General features: G+C 35.2%; 1 protein-coding gene across 4 annotated transcripts in view; it reads right to left on the bottom strand.

Annotated features, from left to right (window-relative positions):
• Nucleotides 1–26,035, bottom strand: part of LOC128207281 (UTP--glucose-1-phosphate uridylyltransferase-like) — a 37,944-nt gene that overhangs the window by 1,041 nt on the left and 10,868 nt on the right. For 2 of the 4 annotated variants that reach the window (XM_052910120.1, XM_052910121.1), the window contains exons 2-14: nucleotides 23,034–23,165; nucleotides 20,441–20,548; nucleotides 18,910–19,092; nucleotides 18,494–18,627; nucleotides 12,801–12,869; nucleotides 9,940–10,073; nucleotides 9,260–9,342; nucleotides 8,923–8,991; nucleotides 8,508–8,539; nucleotides 6,501–6,597; nucleotides 5,154–5,232; nucleotides 857–1,020; nucleotides 16–120 (exon numbers count right to left, since the gene is read on the bottom strand). In XM_052910120.1, the coding sequence (XP_052766080.1) occupies nucleotides 16–120; nucleotides 857–1,020; nucleotides 5,154–5,232; nucleotides 6,501–6,597; nucleotides 8,508–8,539; nucleotides 8,923–8,991; nucleotides 9,260–9,342; nucleotides 9,940–10,073; nucleotides 12,801–12,869; nucleotides 18,494–18,627; nucleotides 18,910–19,092; nucleotides 20,441–20,548; nucleotides 23,034–23,165 (1,389 nt within the window). Of the gene's footprint in view, nucleotides 1–15; nucleotides 121–856; nucleotides 1,021–5,153; nucleotides 5,233–6,500; nucleotides 6,598–8,507; nucleotides 8,540–8,922; nucleotides 8,992–9,259; nucleotides 9,343–9,939; nucleotides 10,074–12,800; nucleotides 12,870–18,493; nucleotides 18,628–18,909; nucleotides 19,093–20,440; nucleotides 20,549–23,033; nucleotides 23,166–24,557; nucleotides 24,792–26,035 lie in introns of those variants that run through there. The other 2 variants (XM_052910118.1, XM_052910122.1) reach the window with 2 other exon arrangements.

Below are 26,035 nucleotides of genomic sequence, written 5' to 3'. Positions count from 1 at the left end.
AGTATCTGGACTGACTTTGAGAGTGACGTTTTTCCCAAAGGTTACGTCCCCAGACACAGTGAGATGGTCAAGCTCCAGAATGTCCGGGATACTGGCAAACCGGTACAGAAAGTCCTTCACCTGTGAGTATGTATGAAACACTCTGAGGTAAAGCAGGTACATATAACATTGAATTGTCTCCTTACAAAACATTCTATAGTTGAATCCTAAATTTGGAAAATATTCTATTATCAATCAATGACATCAATCAAGTTTATGTGAACGTCTGGTGGATAAAAGCTACTGGTGTCTTCATTTTCCAGCAATGGTAAAAAAGCAATGAACACTGCATCCTATAAGTATTTCAAGTTGGTAACACATACTTGTTGTTTTAATTCAGTGGGACAAGTTTATGATCTTTAACAGAATGTGCAATAAGAGAACAATGCCAGTTAAAACAGTATGACTATTATAAATGTCAACAAACTATATCTGTTCCTTCTGCCGCTGGGGGCGCAAACAGGCCCACACTTGCAAGCCAGGCCCCAATTTCTCGAAACTTCTTAAGCTAAATAGGCTTAAGTAGCTTATTTCAATTAGACAAAACACATTTTTTTTTTATATGTGATTTTGGTAAATAAAATATGGTTTATTGTGATAACCATAACAGTAATTCCTATTTAAAATCTTATAACTCTTATTGAAGTTGATATTACGTGAATTAAAGACAAAGAAAAATAGTGAGATTAACTAAATCCTGTTATAAGGGACTTAAGTTTCGAGAAACTGGGACCAGGTGCTTGACCAACTTAACTAAGTGGCCTGGATAACCCAGATACTCTCGTCCTGCGTAAGATAGTACCTTGATGTATCTTACCTTACTGAATTGTGAGCCGAGTTTACACAGTGGCACAGTTGGGAAGGATCGTTTGGGATTCATTTTCAGGGATCCTGCCCTAAGGCTGTACAAGTTGCTCATGATGATCAGCAAGTCTGAAGTCGTCTTCACAGGCAGGAAACGACTCCTTGGAACATTGATACCTGCAAGGGAAAATATCAGGAATATCTCCTGGGTTCATTGATACCTACAATAGAAAATATCAGGATGTTCCTCCATGGTACATGATACCTGCAGGGGAAAATATCAGGATGTTCCCCTGGGTACATTGATACCTGCAAGGGAAAATATCAGGATGTTCTTCGTTGGTACATGATACCTGTAAGGGAAAATATCAGGATGATCTCCTGGCTACATTGATATCTGCAAGGGAAAATATCAGGATGTTTCTCTGGGTACTTTGATACCTGCAGGAGAAAATATCAGGATGATCTCCTTGGTACATTGATATCTGCAAGAGAAAATATCAGGATGATCTCCTTGGTACATTGATATCTGCAAGGGAAAATATCAGGATGTTTCTCTGGGTACTTTGATACCTGCAGGAGAAAATATCAGGATGATCTCCTTGGTACATTGATATCTGCAGGAGAAAATATCAGGATGATCTCCTTGGTACATTGATATCTGCAAGGGAAAATATCAGGATGTTCTCCTGGGTACATTGATATCTGCAAGGGAAAATATCAGGATGTTTCTCTGGGTACTTTGATATCTGCAGGAGAAAATATCAGGATGATCTCCTTGGTACATTGATATCTGCAGGAGAAAATATCAGGATGATCTCCTTGGTACATTGATATCTGCAAGGGAAAATATCAGGATGTTTCTCTGGGTACATTGATACCTGCAGGAGAAAATATCAGGATGATCTCCTTGGTACATTGATATCTGCAAGGGAAAATATCAGGATGATCTCCTTGGTACATTGATACCTGCAGGGGAACATATCAGGATGTTCTACTGGGTACATTAATACCTGCAGGGGAAAATATCAGGATGATCTCATTGGTACATTGATACCTGTAAGGGAACATATCAGGATGTTCTACTGGGTACATTGATACCTGCAGGGGAAAATATCAGGATGATCTCATTGGTACATTAATACCTGTAAGGGAACATATCAGGATGTTCTACTGGGTACATTAATACCTGCAGGGGAAAATATCAGGATGATCTCCTGGGTACATTGATACCTGCAGGGGAAAATATCAGGATGTTCTCCTGGGTACATTAATACCTGCAGGGGAAAATATCAGGATGATCTCCTGGGTACATTGATACCTGCAGGGGAAAATATCAGGATGTTCTCCTGGGTACATTAATACCTGCAGGGGAACATATCAGGCATGAAAGCAGCATTTGGGCAACACTTAATGGTAATAATATGAGTAAAATTCATGCTAGAGGGAAGCTTCTGTCTTTACAAAACAAGAGCTGTCACAGAGATAGCGCGCTCAACTATTCCGCCCCTTTTCAGTGTAAGGATTGAAAAGTTTTGGCGAAACATGCATGGATCACTGTTAGATTAGATTTCAATGCAATTCATGATGTGCTGAGATATTAACATAAATGTGGTTACATGGAAAATTTCAACCAGATTTTTTAAGTCTAATAATAAAGGGCAATTATTTGCAAAATACAGTTATATATCTTGGTTATGTATTACGTTGAGTGGTTGAATACCATTCTATGAAGTCTCCATGCAATACATCGAGTAGTTGCTGAGAAATTAACCTATGTGTGCTTACACGCAAAACCTTAACCAGAATTTCTATGTCGAATAATAAAGGGCAATTATTTGCATTTAATGAAACTAGAGTTATCTTACATGGTTAATTAAGTGGGTTGGATGGTTGAGTACCATTGTATCGAGTCTCAATGCAATACATCAAGTAGTTGCTTTGATATTAAAATAATTTGTGCTTGCACACAAAACCTTAACCAGAATTTCTAAGTCGAATAATAAAGGGCAATTATTTGCATTAAATGCAAACTAGAGTTATCTAACTTGGTTAATTAAGTAGGTTGAATGGTTGAGTACCATTGTATCAAGTCTGAATGAAATACTTCAAGTAGTTGCTGAGATATTAACCTATGTGTGCTTGCACCCAAAACCTTAACCAGAATATGTAAGTCGAATAATAAAGGCCTATTATTTGCATTAAATGCAAAATAGATTATCTAACTTGGTTAATTAATTATGTTGGATGGTTGAGTACCATTGTATCAAGTCTCAATGCAATACTACAAGTAGTTGCTGAGACATTAACCTATGTGTGCTTGCACGCAAAACCTTAACCAGAATTTCTAAGTCGAATAATAAAGGGCAATTATTTGCATTTAATGAAACTAGAGTTATCTTACATGGTTAATTAAGTGGGTTGGATGGTTGAGTACCATTGTATCGAGTCTCAATGCAATACATCAAGTAGTTGCTTTGATATTAAAATAATTTGTGCTTGCACACAAAACCTTAACCAGAATTTCTAAGTCGAATAATAAAGGGCAATTATTTGCATTAAATGCAAACTAGAGTTATCTAACTTGGTTAATTAAGTAGGTTGAATGGTTGAGTACCATTGTATCAAGTCTGAATGAAATACTTCAAGTAGTTGCTGAGATATTAACCTATGTGTGCTTGCACCCAAAACCTTAACCAGAATATGTAAGTCAAATAATAAAGGCCTATTATTTGCATTAAATGCAAAATAGATTATCTAACTTGGTTAATTAATTATGTTGGATGGTTGAGTACCATTGTATCAAGTCTCAATGCAATACCACAAGTAGTTGCTGAGACATTAACCTATGTGTGCTTGCACGCAAAACCTTAACCAGAATTTCTATGTCGAATAATAAAGGCCTATTATTTGAATTAAATGCAAACTAGAGTTATCTCGTTGGTTAATTAAGTAGGTTGGATGGTTGAATACCATTGTATCAAGTCTCAATGCAATACCTCAAGTAGTTGCTGAGATATTAACCTATGTGTGCTTGCACGCAAAACCTTAACCAGAATTTCTAAGTCGAATAATAAAGGCCTATTATTTGCATCAAATGCAAAGTAGAGTTATCTAACTTGGTTAATTAAGTAGGTTGGATGGTTGAGTACCATTGTATCAAGTCTCAATGCAATACCTCAAGTAGTTGCTGAGATATTACCTATGTGTGCTTGCACGCAAAACCTTAACCAAGGTGTGACGCCAACGCCGACGCGGACGCTTGGGTGAGTAGTATAGCGCTCCATATTCTTCGAATGGTCAAGCTAAAAATGGTTGTCATTTGCTGGTTTTTTCTTTAGAGTTGTTTCGGGATCATGTTTCAGCTGCAGATGGTTGAGCTTGCTTGAAGTGCCACCATTATAGGTTAACTCTACACAACACCACATACATTTACACGCCTTACTGGCAGCTGCCCGTTCGAAAATATATAGACTTGACTCTATGAAATACTTGTTATAAATGAAATTCTTCATGCAGTATTATTTTTGTTTACCTCATTAATACGGATAATTATCAATTATATACATCCGCAAATCAATAGTGATGATCATTGCAAAAACACACCCATTAACCAATCAATGTTCATAATTTTCTTGTCAGCGTGAATTATTTGGTAAAAAGTTTCTAATTTGGAAAAAAAAGAATTATGTGGGACCTGTACTACTATCAAAATGTCACTTATTGACATCAGTGCAAATTGCAAATTAGAGATCTTTGTTTACAGTTTGTATAATCTTACAAAAACTGTCAATAAATTTGATTGGGTCAATAATGTTATAGCGGAAATTAGATGGTCCATACATTAATTGTGCCTTGTTGGCTACACGCCAACACTGATACATCATCGGTATAATATTGTGGGTTTTTTTTTATCTCAGTACTCAAGTAGTAAATTATTATTCGAGTACTCGGACAATCGATCAAGTACTCATAGCCATCCTTAGTAATTATGTAACATGTTTCTTATTTAAGATGCAATAAATGACTAAACCTATAAATACAGCACTGGTAACATGTTTCACTTTTTTTCCAATCTAAGTGCATTCTGATTCCTTAAACAAAATATGGTGAGTTAATCTGCTTAAAAGCACATGGATATTAATCCTCACATTAAGCAACATGAAAGCCTACTAGGCCGCAAAATTAAATACCACAAGCACGAACAAATTATAAAAAGATTTATAACTGATACAATTCGAGTAATCTGAATACGAAAAGCGTGAGTTCCTATCTATAAGCCTATGACATTAAGCTAAAAATGAGCTTACCCTTTGCGCCATCAAAGCTCTTGATGGCGGCTCCCACAGCTGTCTCCAACTGAATAACGTTCACCCCATTGTCGAGGGTCTGTAACATGGTGAGAAAGGTCAGGTTAGTCTTTGCTCTCTTTACATCTCATAAAACATCATAATATTCTATTGTTATACTCAAATGACAATGCCATAATAAAATTACATATTACATATATATTATGTTTGTAGAACCAGTGGAGCTATCACTTTTCTTAGTGGTAATCAAGTCCAGCGTACAAGTTGACGGCAACATATTCCGTTTATGTTTGTCTGATTTCGTGTGGCTTTTGATCGCAGACTCGCCCATAGAACTTATATCAATGACTTTGGAGCAAAGTTTGCACATTGCCTTGTGCTTGTTGTCCTGATCTACCAACCAAGGGTATGAAATAAACCATTTCTTATTGAAGACTCACGCCATCTTGGAAACCAAACCGGAAACGGTTTTGTATAATATTTTATATTGTAAAAATAGCAACGCAGGCAAAACCCCGTACACTATCCGTACCGATACACTGACGTAAATTCTCTTCATTTAAGCGAGACCCAAACTAAATCGAACTATTTATGTAAAGTTTCTACTTTCTGTCTTTCTTACTACGAACATAAAATACGCAGACCAACTGATTTTTAAACTTGAAAGGAAATTTAAGGACCATTTCTTACTTTTTAAGCACTTTTCAAGCAGTTTTCAAGGCAACAATAAAAATCAAGTAGTTTCAAGGAGTTTTTTTTCAAATTTAAGGACTTTTCATCTAGCAGCCCAAAATTCAAGCACTTTTCAAGTCTGTGCGAACCCTGCTATATGATACCCTGGGCAAATTGGCTAGGGAAACTTCGTAAATCTTGAATATTCATAAGCATTTTCCGACCAATTAAAAAGCCAATAACAAAAAGGAAAGAATCTCCTTTGTGATTTAACAATATCCTGCCTCAAACGATACGTAAGCTGTGATCCTATTGGATTATTTCGACCTGAGTTTACTTCCTTAACTTCTTGGCCATTTCCACACCACATGAGGTGTGTCTCATTGACCAATCAAGCGGCTGGATTTCACCTTATTAATTATTCATGAGTACAAGATTTTTACAGCTGATTTGCCCAGGGTATCATATAGGTTATGATACGGTGTGGTGCCGATGATGTTTTACACATAGCTGTGCAAATTTATGATTTTTTTTGTGAAACATGCTTCAATTCCAATTACAGTGAAAACTTGATAACCCCACTGTTTTAAACAGTGTGTTGTGAAGTTTTAATTCATTATTTTTGTTTAATAATCCACCAAAGAGCTAACAGCACTAAAGTAGCCTACATTGTACCTTGGGGTTGACGATGATCTCCATATGTATCGATCTATCCTCAACCACTCGCTTGATGGCGTCCAGGTTCACCCACAAGTTGTTTGTGTTGAAGATCCTGCATCAGAAATACAAGCTTTAGGAGCAATGCAAGCAAACAGCACCAACACAGTGATCTCCCCTGTTGTTACATTTGATTTTCAATTGAATTTTAGCAATCAAGTATTTAAATGTTTTTTTGGTATATTTTTTATCAAATGCACATTCGATCAATTTTGTCAAGTATACACAATTAACGAAGAGAGGGAAAAACAAGAACAATTAAAGAATTATAAATTTGATAATAAATTTTTTGGTCATGAAAATAATTTTCCCTGGAGAAAAACTAGAGATTGCTTTTTTGAAAAAGCCCTTGTCTCCCCTATTGTGTGGTCGTATCTGAGAAAAAATAAATGATGGAAATGAAATTTGTAATTTTGGACTGGAGACAAACCAGAAGTAAGTTTATTCACCCGTAGTAAATAGTGAATATCTACTGCGACCTTGACCTTTGACCTACTTATCTCAAAATCAATAGGAGTCATCTACTAGTCATGACCAACTTGCATACCAAGTATGAAGTTCATGGGTGCAAGCGTTCTTTAGTTACTAAGCAGTAACCGTTTCTTCACCTCAAGGTCACCATGACCTTGACCTTTGACCTTCTGATCTCAAAATCAATAGGGTTCATCTACTAGTCATGAAAAACTAGCATATCTAGTATGAAGTTCCTGGGTACAAGCGTTCTTTAGTTATTGAGCGGAAACCGTTTCTTCACATCAAGGTCACAGTGACCTTGACCTTTGACCTACTTATCTCAAAATCAATAGGGTTCATCTACTAGTCATGACCAACTAGCATACCAACTATGAAGTTCCTGGGTGCAAATGTTCTTTAGTTATTGATCAGAAACTGTTTCTTCACCTCAAAGTCACGGTGACCTTGACCTTTGACCTACTGATCTCAAAATCAATAGGTGTCATCTACCAGTCATGACCAACTGGCACACCAAGTATGAAGTTCCTGGGTACAAGTGTTCTTTAGTTATTGAGCAGAAACCATTTTTAAGCTTAAGGTCACTGCCAACATATTGTTTTTTTAATTCAAGGTAACCTTGACCTTTTGATCTCTATAGGGGTCATCTACTAGTCATGAACAACTAGCATACCAAGTATGAAGATCCTGGACTCAAAGGATCTTTAGTTATTGAGCGGAAACCGTTTCTTCACCTCAAGGTCACGGCAACCTTGACCTTTGACCTACTGATCTCAAAATCAATAGGGGTCATCTACTAGTCATGACCAACTAGCATACCTAGTATGAAGTTTGTGGGTCTTAGCATTCTATAGTTATTGAGCGGAAAGGAAGTGTGACTTACATACTGATTGACGGACTGACAGACGGACAGGGCAAAAACATTACGTCTCCCCATGAATGGGGGAGACATAATTCCCTGCACAGACCAAAAGCATGCAAATGCAAATGCTTGTGTATTTGTTTCAGTTGATCCGGGGCAAAGCTCATAAAATATTTGGTGAAATGGACAAAATAGGATGATAAGTACTGTATCAAGATCTGGGAAGTCATATTTGGCTCGAATCGTATCTGTGCAAATTTGAATTTAACAAGGGGCAAACTGAGTAAAATCAAAATCTGCAAAATCCATAAGAATCAAGTTCAACTTTTTTGATCAAAATATAGCACTAATAATCCTTTTATTATATTCATAACACATTTCAATCATATTAAAACATATCAAATTATAATTGATGCGCTATTTTATTATCTAACGACATTTTAACATCACGCCATAAAACTTATGACGTGACCTCTGCGGAGTGGATTAAGGCCGTTTGCACTTGGTGGAATAGGTACAAGTGTACTCTGCTGCTGTGTTGTATTGCAGATTTATGATGCATTTATAATTCATCTATGATAAGTAAAGTTAAAGGTATATGTTCAGAAATGTAAATATTTTCTATTACTTACTTAAACTTGCTAATACTTTTGAATTCATCAACCTGAAATCAGAAGAGAGTATAAACATTTGTATTATAACAAGCTTAGAACAGCTCTATTATCATTATCTATAACCAAAAACTCTGTTAAGTTCAAGTTTGTGTTTTAATTGGCATCATCCCCAAACCAATCTGTTATAAATATTCATAACTGGAAATGCAGTCAGTCTATCCTTTTGTTAAAGATGCACTCCTACTCCCAAATAAGCAGCACCACAATTAATAGAATTGTTTAAATTGACTGAAAATTTACTGAATAAATATTGAAAACAATCATTCTTACAAAGGATACTGTGCTTAATTTGAAAGAAAGGTGCAGATAGTTGATCACTGTAAATCTTTTAGGACTCACCAGTCAATTAATATTTGTGGAGTAAGACACTTACATAATCTTTCGGAACCTGGGCAATCTCAAGAAGTCGGAGTTTTCCCTCATATTCGACAAGCGTACCTCCCTGCAATCATACAACATCAGTTTGTACTGAAAAGTAGGCACTTTTTGTAAAAAATCTAATAAAATCAATGTATAAAAAAGCCGAACTTACACAAAACCCAAAACCGGCGTAGTACATGATATCATCAAATCTTCAACAGTGTGCACTGCTCAGTGATTTTGTACAACAGTCTGTCCTTTCATTCACAAATGATAAAAACTATACACATATATTCTTTTTACACAATTTTTTTTTTCAGCTACTACACTCAGGATAAGAATATTATGACCTTAATATCAGCCCTAGTTTTGTCCGTAACTTCCATCAGAAACTCCAACTTCTTCTCTGAGTTAATAAGCCCATTCAAAATGTCTGAAAGATTGTTAAGGATAAAATAGGATAAATCCATTGTTGCTTATAATATTACCAAGGAATGCATTAAAAAAACACCCTATTAGAAGTAATTACCACCAATTTGTTATAATTATATCAATTGAATTAAGTTTTTAATAAGAATTAAATGCGCATAAATTAACAAGAAGCTGACTACGGTACACAAAAAACGGTTGTCATCATAATTTTTTTATTTCTAATGATTAAGCATCATTTCAGATGTTTTTGCAAAATGATCAATGATCTTTCATAAAACACCAAGAAAGATGACATAGTCAAAAAAGAAACATCAAAGAATGAAATGTAGTTTTTGAGTTGGTGAAAAAAACTTTTTTAAATGTGCATTCGTCTCAAATTGTTTTTTTCAATACAATAAATCTTTCTATGTGAACATGATCATTTCATCCCAGCATTCCTTGGTTATATTTTAATATTATGCATGAGAACAGAATAAAACTATAAAATATTTTTCCGGACTCCAATTTTACAACAGATTAAAGACAGTCTTTATAGTCATATTCAATCCATATCTGGTTGATATAATAATAAAGAATTCATAATTCCATGAAAGGATACTGAGATCGACAGTGGCCCCGAGATTGTCGATGTTGGAGATGAACATGTACTTCTTCCCTTGTTTGATGAACTCTTCCAGCAGCCCAGAGTTGTAGAAGCTGGCGTAAATGTCACCGTGGCCTGGTGGGTACCACCTGAAAAAGGTGCCGGGACATGTGTTAAGTGAGGGCATCTTCATCAAGGGCCTGTAGTTTTGATTGTATTATTGAAACTCATCAGAAAGAGAAAGAGAAAGATGATTGAAGTTAACTTATGTGTACAAAATATTTAACCAGATTTTGAGATTAAACTGTAAGGCCGTATCTTTAAAACCATACAACCATACTGTCGAGAATGAAAAGTTAAGTTATGCAAAAACCTAATATTGTACGGGTTCGTTCTCAAAATGTCAACACCTACAGAAAAGAATAAAGAACGTGACAAAGTGCGAAAAAACAAGATCATTATCGCAACAGTTTGTAGTATTGGTATGTTAAACAGGTTAAAGCAGTCGAGTTTTTCACACCTTATCGTACAACTGACAAAAAATATTTTGACAGTGTCCAACTTTTTTATATGCAAGTTTGATTATTGTTCAATTCAATTTATTATTCAAAATAATATTGAATAACTTTAATTGAAAAATACTTCTGTTGAAATTATAAACGTCTTACGATACACCGTATCCCGATCTTCAACTGCCGTTTTAACCCGTATATACTCGATCAATATGACGCGAGTAACATCCCTTTCTACATAAATCTAAACAAACTCTCGGCTTGAAATTGACCTCAGATAAAAAGTTCAAAAAATTGTTACTGGGTATTATACGCAGGCATTTTTTTGCATCGAAATCCGAGGGAAAAAAGTGTGTCTAATACCCAGTCATTTACAGTATATATAGTAAAAATAACAAAAAGAGCATTCAAAGGAAATTTTATAAAATTCCTGGAAAAAAATTAATGATACATGGAAAATCGTATTACACAACGCTATCATGTCACCTGCCACATCTGCTGTCACAAATAAAGATTACTTGAATATGGAGTTTTTTATGTGTGGCTTAGAAAAATAATAATCTGGCTGGGCATTGTAAATTTGCTATATATCCAACACTCACCTTTTATGCTATTTATCCTACCATTAATTTTTCTATTGATTTAAAAAAACAAAAACAATAAACAACATAAACAAGAGCTGTCACAGTTTGTGACAAATGCCCCCTAATGCGACATTGACCTTTGAACAATGTCAGTATACAAAAAAGGGGAGAAAATACACATGTAGCAATGAAATGTCCATTATGTCTAACCAATATGGCTGGTGCATTTGCAAGACCACCATGGCATTATGTCTAACAAACTTGGCCGGTGCATTTGCAAGACAATGTGGCATTATGTCTAACAAACTTAGCCGGCACATTTTTAAGACCACATGGCATTATGTCTAACCAACATGGCTGGTGCATTTGCTAGGCCACAATGGCATTATAACTTACCAATATTGCTGGTGGCATTGCAGTACCACATGACATTATGTCTAACCAATATAGCTGGTGAATTTGCAAGACTATATAGCCTTATGTCTAACCAACATGACTGGTGCATTTGCAAGACCACATGACATTAATTATATCTGAGTCACAGGATTGAGACTCCTCTATGCTTCACAACAATACAGCATGGGTCTTGCATATGGGACATTGCCTTTAGGTGTGAATTACATACGGAAAATTATTTTAAATTACCTCTGAACATAAAAAATACCACCAATATTTGACGACCTACACTCTTATGTCTTATTTTTATCTTATTTTAAAATCTGTCCATACATGAGAAAGTTACAGCCCAGACACGACCACCAATCCTCTTTGTCTCATTTGCAGCATTCCATAATATTCAAACACTAAGTGTGACCTTGACCTTAGAGGTAGGAACACAGGTCTTGCACCAGACACATCATCTTGATATGTCAAACACATCTGGCAAGTAATTTCAAAATCTGTCCATACAGCCCGGACATGAGAATGTTACAGCCCAGACACGACCACCAATCCTCTATATCGTTATATGCAGCATTCCATAGTATTCAAACACTAAGTGTAACCTTAAACTTAAAGGTAGGAACACTGGTCTTGTATGCGAAACATCATATTTATATGCCAAACACATGTGGCAGTTGGTTTCATATCTTATCAAAAACTCCATATTATCATCCAAAAACTCTTTTTAGTCTCAAATGAAATTGAGTAAGCTACATGTCTATGTCATTATTTGTGGGACGCCATAGATGGTGAAGTCAGATATACAAGTTCAAGAAAATGGCTACAGTTTAATCAGGAAACTCAACAGTAAAACATTTGTTATCAATATTCTCCATGATTTGATCGAGATGAGTTTTATGATGTTGGTAACATGTTTGATTAATTAATTCATTATTAAGTAAGCTTTCTGTAAGAATACGGACAATTGAAAGTACAACGCATTGAAGAATGTTAATCAGAATTTAATTGGTGGTGGTTGATGTTTTGTTTGAAGATAATTTTCAGAGCCATCAAGTCGATCCAATCTATTTATAAGATGGATTTATTCAATCTAGGTACGTTTTCTCTTGTAACATTGTCTTTCTTCAGCCATTTATTGTAATAGATGTAATAAAAAAAAGGTCACTTTGTTAGTTTCTGCATAGCTTGGAATGTCATGAAATTTGTTACTCAGAATAACCCATGCATAATCCACACTGCTAACTAATATAAAAAATTTTTTTTTAATATATTAAGCAAGATATAAACAATAATTGAATTGTTAAACACAACACTGATACACAGCATTGGGAGAATAATAAATGCATTCATCATGAAGAACTAATTAAAAATATCTCACCCTTCAGCACTTTCTGGTCCAAAGTTTGTTGCTATTGGTAACAAAGATTCTCGGTTTATTCTTGGGAATCTGAAAAAAAATCAACGTGTTACTGGCAATGGACAGCAGCAGTATTTTTTATTTATAATTATGTTTTTTTAGACATATATGTTTTACACAGTTTACCCATTCCATAAAATAAATGATGCTATGTTTCTACCATGCTGACATGTACATACATGTATAATGGATGTACACATGGTTTATAGACGTATGTTTAAGGACAAAGGTAGGCAATACTACAAGCACAAGGCTTGTCTCAGTAATTCACAGAAGTCATCGCAAATAAATATATAGTTCATTCAAAATTTCACAAGCCTATATGTCTTGAAAATAAAATCACAAAAATATATTAACAATACATTTGAAATGTCCTTTTATAAAATATGATTTAGCATGTATGGTGCATGCTAATATGAAAAAGTTGTATTTTGTTGTTGGTAAAAGCTATTTCGCGCTGTATTTTTTTCATTCTTAGTTTTACAGTGTTCAAAAGGGATATCAAAGTTGGTATAGTGTTTCTATTTTTCATTCTTAATATATAAATAAACTTCATTAGCAGTATTAAAAAGTTTTACCATTGTTTTATGTTGTGATTGTTCAAAGAGAAGAAAACTTATGGTTTTTAAGCTGAAATTAATTGAGTTGGAATTATGATCAAATATTCTTTTTTTTCTGGTTGTGAATATTTACTGAAGCACTTTAAGCTGCATAAATGCAATTAAATATCACTCAATCTTAGATTTTGATTCTATTAATATAACCGTACTCAAAACATCATTTTACTTGATAAAAATTAAATGAGTTATGTTGATATAACATCTAGACTTTCAAGAAATCCTAATATGTGGTTTGCGCTCACTGAACATCCACACTAATTATCATGTTTTAGTAAAACATTTGTATGTCAGATACAAAAAATGTCAACAAATTCTACAATTTACTGGGCCAGCCCTCATGAATGTTCTAAATGTGTACCAGGGATGTTATTGCATGTACCTGTTACTGGGCCACCCCTCGTAAATGTTCTAAATGTGTACAATGGATGTTATTGCATGTATCTGTTTCTGGGCCGCCCCTCGTAAATGTTCTAAATGTGTACCAGGGATGTTATTGCATGTACCTGTTACTAGGCCACCTCTCGTCAATGATATAAGTGTATACAAGGGATGTTATTGCATGTACCTGTTTCTGAGCCACCCCTCGTAAATGTTCTATTATTGCATGTACCTGTTACTGGGCCACCTCTCGTAAATGTTCTAAATGTGTACCAGGGATGTTATTGCATGTATCTGTTACTGGACCACCTTTCGTAAATGTACTAAATGTGTACCATGGATGTTATTGCAGGTACCTGTTTCTGAGCCACCCCTCGTAAATGTTCTAAATGTGTACCATGGATGTTATTGCACATACCTGTTACTGGGCCACCTCTCGTAAATGTTCTAAATATATACAAGGGATATTATTGTATGTTCTGGTTTCTGAGCCACCCCTCGTAAATGTTCTAAATGTGTACCAGGGATGTTATTGCATGTACCTGTTACTGGACCACCTCTCGTAAATGATATAAGTGTATACAAGGGATGTTATTGCATGTATCTGTTTCTGAGCCACCCCTCGTAAATGTTCTAAATGTGTACCAGGGAAGTTATTGCATGTACCTGTTACTAGGCCACCTCTCGTCAATGATATAAGTGTATACAAGGGATGTTATTGCATGTACCTGTTTCTGAGCCACCCCTCGTAAATGTTCTATTATTGCATGTACCTGTTACTGGGCCACCTCTCGTAAATGTTCTAAATGTGTACCAGGGACATTATTGCATGTACCTGTTACTGGGCAACCTCTCCTAAATGTTCTAAATGTGTTCCAGGGATGTTATTGCATGTACCTGTTACTGGGCCACCTCTCTTAAATGATATACTGTGAAATCATTAATGTTCGTGGGGCATTAATGTTCGTGGTTTTCGTGGGTTGCGTGATCCACGAATTCAAGATCCCATGAAATATTGACCCTTTATTCACTTTTTCAATTGCCAAGTTATGTACATACTCTTGTTTATTGGTTACAGAGGCCACAGTACACATCGTAAATATCCGTCTAACTGTATATCTTTCTATCATTCTTTTGTTAATATATTATATCAGCCTTTAACAAATAATAAACCAAATCATTTTAATGTGTTTTTATGAAACAGATGAGAGAAGCACATGCCTTAACATGTGCTGTTCATTAAAATCTCCTGGTTTAAAAAATGTGAGTGATGAGTGTCGGTTCTCGATTTTATTTCGTTAATGAAATAATTAATCGATTACATTAGAGGTTACTGAGCACCCAACGTGACAATGTACAAAAAAAAACGTTCAATATACTTATTAAACAAAAACGTGTAAATAAATTTTGAAATGAGATGATATTCAAAAGTAATTGAATTTGTAAATATCAGCTATCTTTAGGGATTGTTTACTCAAATATACGGACCTTCCTGGTGTTTTTAGAGTTTGCAAAATTCTAAATTGGCATTCAATGGCTTCGTCTATCTGTATTAAGGATCAGGGTACATCTTCTTTTATGACCTTAATTTCCAATTAAATCGATAATTGACATGGATATATGCACTAATTGGCATGTTGTACCACTTTAGAGAGTGTCATAAACCAAGTGACGTAGACAGCGGAAATCACGGGCCAGCGCGTGGAATGCAGTCGATCTAGGACGATTGCAATTTCAATTTTTTTTTTCACAAACGAAAATCCACGAATTCAAGTACCCACGCAATTGTAAATTTTCGGCAAACCACGAAATTTCATGCCAACGAATATAAATGATTTCACAGTAAGTGTATACAAGGGATGTTATTGCATGTACCTGTTTCTGAGCCAACCCTCGTAAATGTTCTAAATGTGTACCAGGGAAGTTATTGCATGTACCTGTTACTGGGCCACCTCTCGTAAATGATATAAGTGTATTCAAGGGATGTTATTGCATGTACCTGTTTCTGAGCCACCCCTCGTAAATGTTCTATTATTGCATGTACCTGTTACTGAGCCACCCCTCGTAAATGTTCTATTATTGCATGTACCTGTTACTGGGCCACCTCTCGTAAATGTTCTATTATTGCATGTACCTGTTTCTGAGCCACCCCTCGTAAATGTTCTATTATTGCATGTACATGTTACTGGGCCACGCCTCGTAAATGTCCTATTATTGCATGTACCTGTTACTGAGCCACCCCTCATAAATGTTCTATTATTGCATGTACCTGTTACTGGGCCACCTCTTGTAAATGTTCTATTATTGCATGTACCTGTTTCTGAGCCACCCCTCGTAAATGTTCTATTATTGCATGTACCTGTTACTGGGCCACCCCTCGTAAATGTTCTATTATTGCATGTACCTGTTTCTGAGCCACCCCTCGTAAATGTTCTATTATTGCATGTACCTGTTACTGGGCCACCTCTTGTAAATGTTCTATTATTGCATGTACCTGTTTCTGAGCCACCCCTCATAAATGTTCTATTATTGCATGTACCTGTTACTGGGCCACCTCTTGTAAATGTTCTATTATTGCATGTACCTGTTTCTGAGCCACCCCTCGTAAATGTTCTATTATTGCATGTACCTGTTTCTGAGCCACCCCTCGTAAATGTTCTATTATTGCATGTACCTGTTACTGGGCCACGCCTCGTAAATGTTCTATTATTGCATGTACCTGTTACTGAGCCACCCCTCGTAAATGTTCTATTATTGCATGTACCTGTTACTGGGCCACCTCTCGTTAATGTTCTAAATGTGTACCAGGGATGTTATTGCATGTACCTGTTTCTGAGCCACCCCTCGTAAATGTTCTATTATTGCATGTACCTGTTACTGGGCAACCTCTCGTAAATGTTCTAAATGTGTTTCAGGGAAGTTATTGCATGTACCTGTTACTAGGCCACCTCTCGTAAATGATATAAGTGTGTACAAGGGATGTTATTGCATGTACCTGTTTCTGGCCACCCCTCGTAAATGTTCTAAATGTGTACCATGGATGTTATTGCATATACCTGTTACTGGGCCACCTCTCGTAAATGTTTTAAATGTGTACCATGGATGTTATTGCATGTACCTGTTACTGGGCCACCTCTGGTAAATGTTCTAAATGTGTACCAGGGATGTTATTGCATGTACCTGTTTCTGGGCCACCCATCGTTAATGTTCTAAATGTGTACCAGGGATGTTACTGCATGTACCTGTGTTTGAACCACCCCTCGAAAATGTTCTAAATGTGTACCAGTGATGTTATTGCATGTACCTGTTACTAGGCCAGCCCTTGTAGATGTTCTAAATGTGTACCAGGAATGTTACTGCATGTACCTGTTTCTGGGCCACCTCTCGTAAATGTTCTAAATGTGTACAAGGGATGTTATTGCATGTACCTGTTACTGGGCCACCTCCCGTAAATGTTCTAAATGTGTTTCAGGGATGTTATTGCATGTACCTGTTTCTGGGCCACCTCTCGTAATTGTTCTAAATGTGTACCAGGGATGTTATTGCATGTACCTGTTACTAGGCCAGCCCTTGTAAATGTTCTAAATGTGTACCAGGGATGTTATTGCATGTACCTGTTACTAGGCCAGCCCTTGTAAATGTTCTCAATGTGTACCAGGGATGTTATTGCATGTACCTGTTACTGGGCCACTTATGGAGCCCCGCCATCGGTCTATTACTAGAGTTTGATTGGGAGCTTAGTTTCGTAAAACACTTTGACAAACCTTTCACAATACGGCCGTATGACAGAGCTCTGTCAAAAAATTATTTGGAAAAAGGTTTGTCAAAGTGTGTAATGAAACTAATGAACTTATCAAACTTCAGTAATAAAATGGAGGCGGGGCTCTTTAAGCGTGTAGACTGCCTTTTGTTTTATTAAAAAGGTGGGGTAAAAGAAAAGTTATCTTTATTTTAAGAAAAATGTTGCCTTCCGATAGAGCATATATATATGACTTAATTGATCATGTGGTATACACATATGGTTACTGGGCTACCCTCGTAAATGTTCTAAATGTGTACCAGGGATGTTATTGCATGTACCTGTTTCTGGGCCAGCCCTCGTAAATGTTCTAAATGTGTACCATGGATGTTACTGCATGTACCTGTTACTGAGCCACACCTTGTAAATGTTCTAAATGTGTACCATGGATGTTATTGCATGTACCTGTTTTTGGACCACCCATCGTAAATGTTCTAAATTGTACAAGGGATGTTACTGCATGTACCTGTTTCTGGACCACCCATCGTAAATGTTCTAAATTGTACAAGGGATGTTACTGCATGTACCTGTTTCTGAGCCACACCTCGTAAATGTTCTAAATGTGTACCATGGATGTTATTGCATGTACCTGTTTCTGAGCCACCCCTCGTAAATGTTCTAAATGTGTACCATGGATGTTATTGCATGTACCTGTTTCTGAGCCACCCCTCGTAAATGTTCTAAATGTGTACCATGGATGTTATTGCATGAACCTGTTTCTGAGCCACCCCTCGTAAATGTTCTAAATGTGTACAAGGGATGTTATTGCATGTACCTGTTTTTCCCTATGTGCAATCATACGTTTATGAAATGCAAAGAGCCAAAAATCTTATAGTAATACACTTGAGTTGAATTACCTGCTCTGTGTAAAAGTGAAGATGTTGACGCGGACCTGGTTGTATCTGGCTAAGATCTTCTCTGTGTCCTCGTCAGTGTTGAATGAGTTCATAAGCACCAGCGGTACATCAGTGTTGTACTTTCGGTTCAGTGTCTGATAATACAGAAATGGTATAGAATATGACATTAAAAACCTGCTCTCTGTTCAAATCATGCAATGACAAATGAAGAAATGTAGCATGGCACAAATGCATTCAGTTAGACTAAATAATGTGTAAAAGGATTTACTCTTCTTTTAACTCTGTACCAAATCTTTGCAATAAAGCTTCAACCTGTATACTAGCAGCATGGCAAACACATATTTCATGGCAAACACATATTTCATGGCAAACATATATTTCATGGCAAACACATAATTCAATTCCATTTTACCCACCTCAATTTGCTGAACGTTGAGATCCAGAAAGGTGAATTCATTACGGACAGCAATGGCGCTCTTGGGTCCCTTACATCCCATACTGGTTCCCAGCCCTCCATTCAACTTGACCACAACCAGCTTGTCCAACAGTTCATGTATCTGCTTATCGTCTGGGGAGGCAAGCTCCTTGTACGGCTTGATCTATATTAACAAGGACAGTATTCTTAATAATATCAAGTAAAGGTATGTATGATATAGTTTATATGAAGTATATACTGTAGCCTTATATTGCGATGATGTTCTGGATTCTGCTATTATAATAGAGGACCCAGTTGTCCGGTAAGCGCAGTGGTTAGTGCACTCGTTCCTTACCTAGGCGACCCGGGTTCGATTCCCGGCCTGGGCTCATGTGAGTTTGGTTTGTGGTCACCATACCAGACAAGTGGGTTTTCTCCGAGTACTCGGTTTCCCCCACAACACAAGACCACACTCTTGCGCAATTTCGTGCCAACGAGAGTGATTAATACAAGTTGAAAGAACTTGTTTCACAATCGTTATAACAATAAATAAGTTTAAACTAATAGAGGACCATCTTGTTTCATCTACAGCAAATATCTTAGATGGAAGCTTATCCAAGGTGGCAATGCAATTATATCAAATGTCAATCTAATTTACAATAGATCTTTTATCCGAGCATATTTAATTATCCTTTAATGTCTTTTTTTAATTGACTTACACTAGCTATGAACATTTAAAGGTATTTTCAAGGTTCATTATCATGAAAAAAGGTCCCAATTCGGGCGACTTCAAAACAAGGGACCGGTCCATAGGCCTGTATTTCACACGTCCATATTTTGCTGATTCAGACAATCAAATCTCATTGAGTTAATGAACTTTTGTTTACGTATTTACTGCAAAAGATAGACCATGCATAAGGATAATAAAACATGAAACTTTTCTAGAAATGTTCTTTCAATATCTGCAGCTTGGTTAGGGTATGTTCAGACTGGTAACAGATTGACAAAACATTAACTGGAGCTAATGAGGTGTTTTGTTATAACTAATCGCAAAACAATCATTCCATAGCTAAATAATAACATTTTCTTGTATTGTCGGTTTGTCAGCAGTATATTGTTTATTTTTTATTGATTTCTCATCTCAACTTTAAAATATGAGAAGTGCTCCTAATTCTTAAAAAAGGTGTTAATTAAGAATTAAGCCGATATGTGCTCAAGCTACCTGCCTGCCTACATTTATTTAAAATCAACTAATAAAAAGTATGATTTTTAAAAATGAACATAAATGAAACCCATTAAAAATGTACTTGATACTTTAATAAATTGTTCTCATCTTACTCTTCATTTGTACTCAAAAAAACTTTTTCTGTTGATTTCTTAATTGACCAACAATTCAACTATTATTGATGAAACTTGCTTCGCACCATGCATACCGTTATTGCAATATTAACACAATAGCAGTGACAACAATGGTAGGCTAAGATAATACTGCAAGCTTTCCCTTAAAAACAAGCCAAGTAAAAAATACATACGGCTTCATCTGCCAGCAGTTTAATCTTTTCCCAGTCCACAGATGGGCCAGTTTCTGTCAAGAAGCGGTGGAATAGCTGCTCAAATCCTTCAAACTCCGACAACACTTTCTGCAATATGGGAGAAATTCAATGGCTATTATTTCAATGTAAAATTTTATTTCTGATGAAATGACTTTCTGACTTTTGGTACAAGAATTTTTCAATTCTATAATAATTAACTGGCACATATTATCATGATTACTGAGAAATGTGATTCAAGAAATGCTTTTTATCTCAAAAATTCTTGAAGGGAAATTCGTCTTATACTGATAGAATTCCGCAAGAATCAGCAATCAAATTTATAACATGTATACTCATACTGTAAATCACTGTGGATGGGACACTAGCATAGATAGGACGCCGGTGAAGCAAGAGATACAGTTTTTGTGCACTGCGATCCCCTTCAATAAGATCTATCTATCAATAAAGTTTCAAGTTGGTAACTCTTATAGTTTTCGAGAAATGCCCCAGACAAAATTTAAGCTTGAAAATTAACAAAGGGCAATAACTCTAAACATATAGATGCAAGAGTTACAGTTTTTGTGCACTGCACTTTCCCTCAATCAGATATACCTACGGAATAAGTTTCAGGTTGATACCTCCTATAGTTTACGAGATATGCCACAGACAAAACCTAAGAATGAAAATTAACAAAGGGCAATAACTCTAAAAATATGGCAGCAAGAGTAACGGTTCTTGTGCACTGCACTTGCCCTCAATGAGATCTATCTAGCTATGAAGTTTCAAGTTGATACCTCTTATATTCTTCAAGATATGCCCCAGACAAAACTTTAAGCATGAAAATTAACAAAGGGCAATAATTCTAAACATATAGATGCAAGAGTTACTGTTTTTGTGCACTGCACTTTCCCTCAATCAGATATACCTACGGAATAAGTTTCAGGTTGATACCTCCTATAGTTTATGAGATATGCCACGGACAAAACCTAAGCAAGAAAATTAACAAAGGGCAATAACTCTAAAAATATGGCAGAAAGAGTAACGGTTCTTGTGCACTGCACTTGCCCTCAATGAGATCTATCTAGCTATGAAGTTTCAAGTTGATACCTCTTATATTCTTCAAGATATGCCCCGGACAAAACTTTAAGCATGAAAATTAACAAAGGGCAATAACTTTAAAACTAAGAAAGCAAGAGTTACTGTTATTGTGCACTGCACTTGCCCTATCATGAGATCTATCTACATATGAAGTTTCAAGTTGATAACTCTTTTATAATACAAGATATGCCCCGCACAAAACTTTAAGCATGAAAAATAACAAAGGGCAATAACTCTAAAAATATGGAAACAAGAGTAACAGTTCTTGTGCACTGCACTTGCCCTCAATTAGATCTATCTACATATGAAATTTCAAGTTGATACCACTAATAGTTTAGGAGATATACCCCGGACAAGCGAAAATGGGACGCGGACGCCGCCGACACCGCCGCCACCGACGCCGACAAAAGTAACCCCTATATGTCATCTTTTCAGGCGACACAAAAACTATTCATGTGTCATAGTTCATGTTTAAAAAATTATACTAACTTATCCCTACAGTGGCTTCCTTGGCATAAATATGTTTAATTTGTAACACATGAACAATAATCTACTCTTAACTCAGTCGCAATACTATTTAATTATAAATTTCAACATTTTTTGCAAAAAATACATCCTTCATTTTTGTAACCACAATCTGCCTTTCAAGATGAGGAATGGTCCGATGCAGACAGAGAAGTGCACAAGTCCATTCAGTGATTCATTACAATTTAAATGTCAAACAAAACAGATTAAACATTCGTTGTATTAACTTTCTTAGATATTACGTAACAAAACTTTAGATGTGTTTTTGCCAATATGTAATCAATTTTCATGAAATTGTTTTACGCTGTCTGAACTAATGATTATTTTATTATAATGTATATACACCATCGCAAAAAAGGCAATTGTGCATAATATCAAATTTGTCTAAAATAACGATAACGTGCTATTTACCTCTTTCATTTGACATGTACAGACAGGTTTTCCCTCAAAGCTTGTTGCAATTTTTCAAGTTTAGATGCCTTAGAAATTGCAGTTTTTGTGTTTTAATTTAAAAACTTTTGCAAGCCCCACTAGTGTTTTACAGTTTCACACAGTAACAGTTTATTGAAATATTCAAATAGGCTTGAAATGTAACAAAAGCAGGAGAGGTGTATTTTATTTAGATTAAAAAAACAACATGAATGCACGCAAAGATGAAGTTATTCGTTAAATATTAACAATTTCCCAAATTAACTGAGTATATAAAAATGTTATAATGATAAGATATTTCAGTTAAACTCTTCAGTCAAAACCAATGTTCATTAAAGACTGAACTTATGTTTAAATTTTGAAACTTCTGGCATTGAGCTGATCAAAATCAAATCAAAGTGAAAAAAGGCCCATATTCCCAACTCAGTGGAAACAAATGTGGTTATTAATATTCATTTTCAAGAAAACCTCTCAACAGCCTAATTTTTAATGCAAAAGTACCATATAAAGACGGTTTAAAATCATAAAACTGAAGGTTTACCTCCTTGTTTGCAGCAACTGTGTTTGCGATTTTAGCCAGGGTCTTATTCATGGCGGCCTTAGCATCAAGCCTAGTCTTTTCCTTGAATTCCACATCGCTAGAGCTCCGACGATGGCCTTTCACGAACGCTGTCTGAAATAACCATGATTCCATTTTTTAAAACAAAAAATGTTTTGTATTCTGTACAAACTGATTGTCTTTACACCACTTGATAAACCGTTATGATAAATAATGGAAAAACTTCAATTTGCAAATAATTTGTCAAGTTTTATATTCAAATTCTTTTAATGTTTTGAATTAAAAACATAACAGGAAAACTTTGATATTGCTTTGCCTTGGGTTATTACAATGGTAGTATATATATATCGCATTAAATGCACAAAACACAATCAACATTTCAATTTTTTATCTTCTTTAAATCATTGTTATCCAAGTCAAACACACCGAAAAGGTAATATTGGTTTCTTATGTTTATTAACATTTCCAATTAATTTGTCAAATAATTTGTAACAACGGAATACCCCGGGCAAAATTTTAACACTTTCCAATAGTTACTTATATTTTACTTATGATGCCTCCTCAAATATGAGCTTTGTTATCAATTAATGGTCATGTCCAACTATTGAGTCAAAAGTTAATTCATGTTACAAGTGTTTATTAAAATACATTTCCTTTGTAAGAATAAGTACAAGTCTTGCATCAGAAAGTTATGAAAATTGGTTTGAAAAAATTCAATTAGAGTGAGTTGTAATTGAAATAATGTGATGTTACATATTCCTTTTCATTAAAGCCTTCTATTTTCTTCAGTATCAAACAACATTCTTTACAGACAATATCTCACTCTCAAGAATTGCTACCAAAATAAGTTTTAGTGTTAATATCATGACACCCCAAAGAAAACATATTCTTATATAATAATTTAGAAAGCATTTGATGGAAATGACCAATGTTTCATTAAGACCTTACTTGGTTTTATTAATTGGTTTCTTTAGCACTGAGCAATTAAGCGCTGATTTGAAGAGAGGCATTTGCCCCAACACTAAGAATTAAACAATTATCATTACATAGTATACTGGCACTATAGTGACTTAATCTTCAGGCTAGCATTGGTAATTGGACCAATTTAGTATCAATTGCGAGAATTAAAATCAATCCATAAATGAATAATATGCATGTACAAACTCTTTCTATGTAACTTTTGAATTCATTATTTTATTACTAATAAAAGTTCTTGTGCACTTCCGACTAGCCTGTAATGTTGTATAGCCTTGATTATAAATTGCATTCATTTAAAAAAGAAGAATCTAAGTTGAAAAAAGTAATGGGACAGGAATGGTCTAAAAATGAATCTTTTTTCAATAATCAATTAAAGCAAAATTATTATTGATATTTGCCAATGGAACCTTAATAGATTTTCAATTATAAACAATCATTCGAAAAACTTCTTTTGGCAAAGCAAAAGAATAAGACAAAACCCAGTTAATCAAACTCTTTTTATTCTGAAAACTTAGAAAAAAACCTTACAAAATATCCCATGTTTAGTCCTTTCTGTCAAAGACAATAATCAAATATGACTGTAACACATCCATTATTTATAATATGTAATATCTGTTTTTTTATTACTTACATCAAAATAGCTCAGCCCATAACCATTTAAGTTTGTGATCATATTTTGTTACGCTCCTTTTTGCAGAGGAGGATGAACGCACCTTATACTCTACTAACGTACTCGTCACATCAATCCAACGTCACCAGCTGGGATGTCATGTCAGGTATAATTGATAGCATTAACAATAACAGCTTTTCTATTTTGCATGTGAGATCAATGATGGAGTGTTTCTTATCTACATAGAAATGAATGCACAGTCTGGTACACTGTTGCACATTTTTGAGGATTTTATCTATTATTGTTAAATTTTTGATATTGTTGCAGATAAGGGGAAAAAGTAATACTGACTTACTTTGACAAATTATAAATTTTAATAAAAACAAGCAAATTCATTGAACTGATATCTGCAGCCGGATTTCGCAGAGTAAATGGAATGGAAATCAAGTGTTGGTGAAATATTCCGACCGAGTCTGTCATGCAATATGGATGCAGAGTGATGGGGTCTTATGAACATTGAATATGAGATATTATGATATTGATTAGAATTGTTTGAAATAATATTGCACATAGTGCAGAATTTAGATTTCACATAGTAATGGAGTCTTTGACCCCAGATTAACCAGTTTCAATTTAATAAAACATTTCATCAAGGCAAACATTTTGATTAAAGTTTCATGAATATTGGACCAGATCTATTGCAAAATAATGTATTGCCTCTAAAGTGATCGCAAGGGTTTTCAAAGATTTGACATAATGACCTAGTTTTGTGACACTTAGTTGATCCCAGATTTATGAAGATTGGGGTGGATATATTGCCTCTGTTTGTTAACAAGATTACTCTAAGATTTCACCTTATGACTTAGTTTTTGACCCTATGTGACCCACTTTTAAAGTTTACCAAGATTGCATCAATAGGAACATTCTGACCTCAATTTGAACCAAGGTCTGACAAAGCAATATCAATATTTGGTTCTGTAAATGATTTTTGAAAGATTTGACCTAGTGACCTTGTTTCTGACCTCAAGTGACCCACTTCAAACAAACTGTGAGATTTTATAAAAGGTTACAATGTGTCCAAGTTTGAACATGATCTGATCAATCACAGTTTAAGACAAAACAATCTTAGATTTGACCTAGTGACATATTTATTTTACCATATGTGATCCAGCTTAAAATTTGTCCATTAGTTCATCAAGGGGAAACATGTTTAAGTTTCATGAATAGTGGACCAAATATTATGCCTCTAGTGTGTTACAAAGATCTGACCTTGACCTAGTATTTGACCCCATGCATCCCACTTTTACTTTATCAAGAGGAACATTCAAGTCCTACCATATGGTTCCATACAAAAACATATAAGATTTGACATACTGACCTAAATTAAGATCACATG

This window comes from Mya arenaria, chromosome 11, assembly GCF_026914265.1.
Source record: "Mya arenaria isolate MELC-2E11 chromosome 11, ASM2691426v1".
Taxonomy (NCBI): Eukaryota; Metazoa; Mollusca; class Bivalvia; order Myida; family Myidae; genus Mya; species Mya arenaria.
The sequence above is the reverse complement of the archived record's forward strand: the minus strand, read 5'-3'. Positions and strand labels throughout refer to the sequence as shown.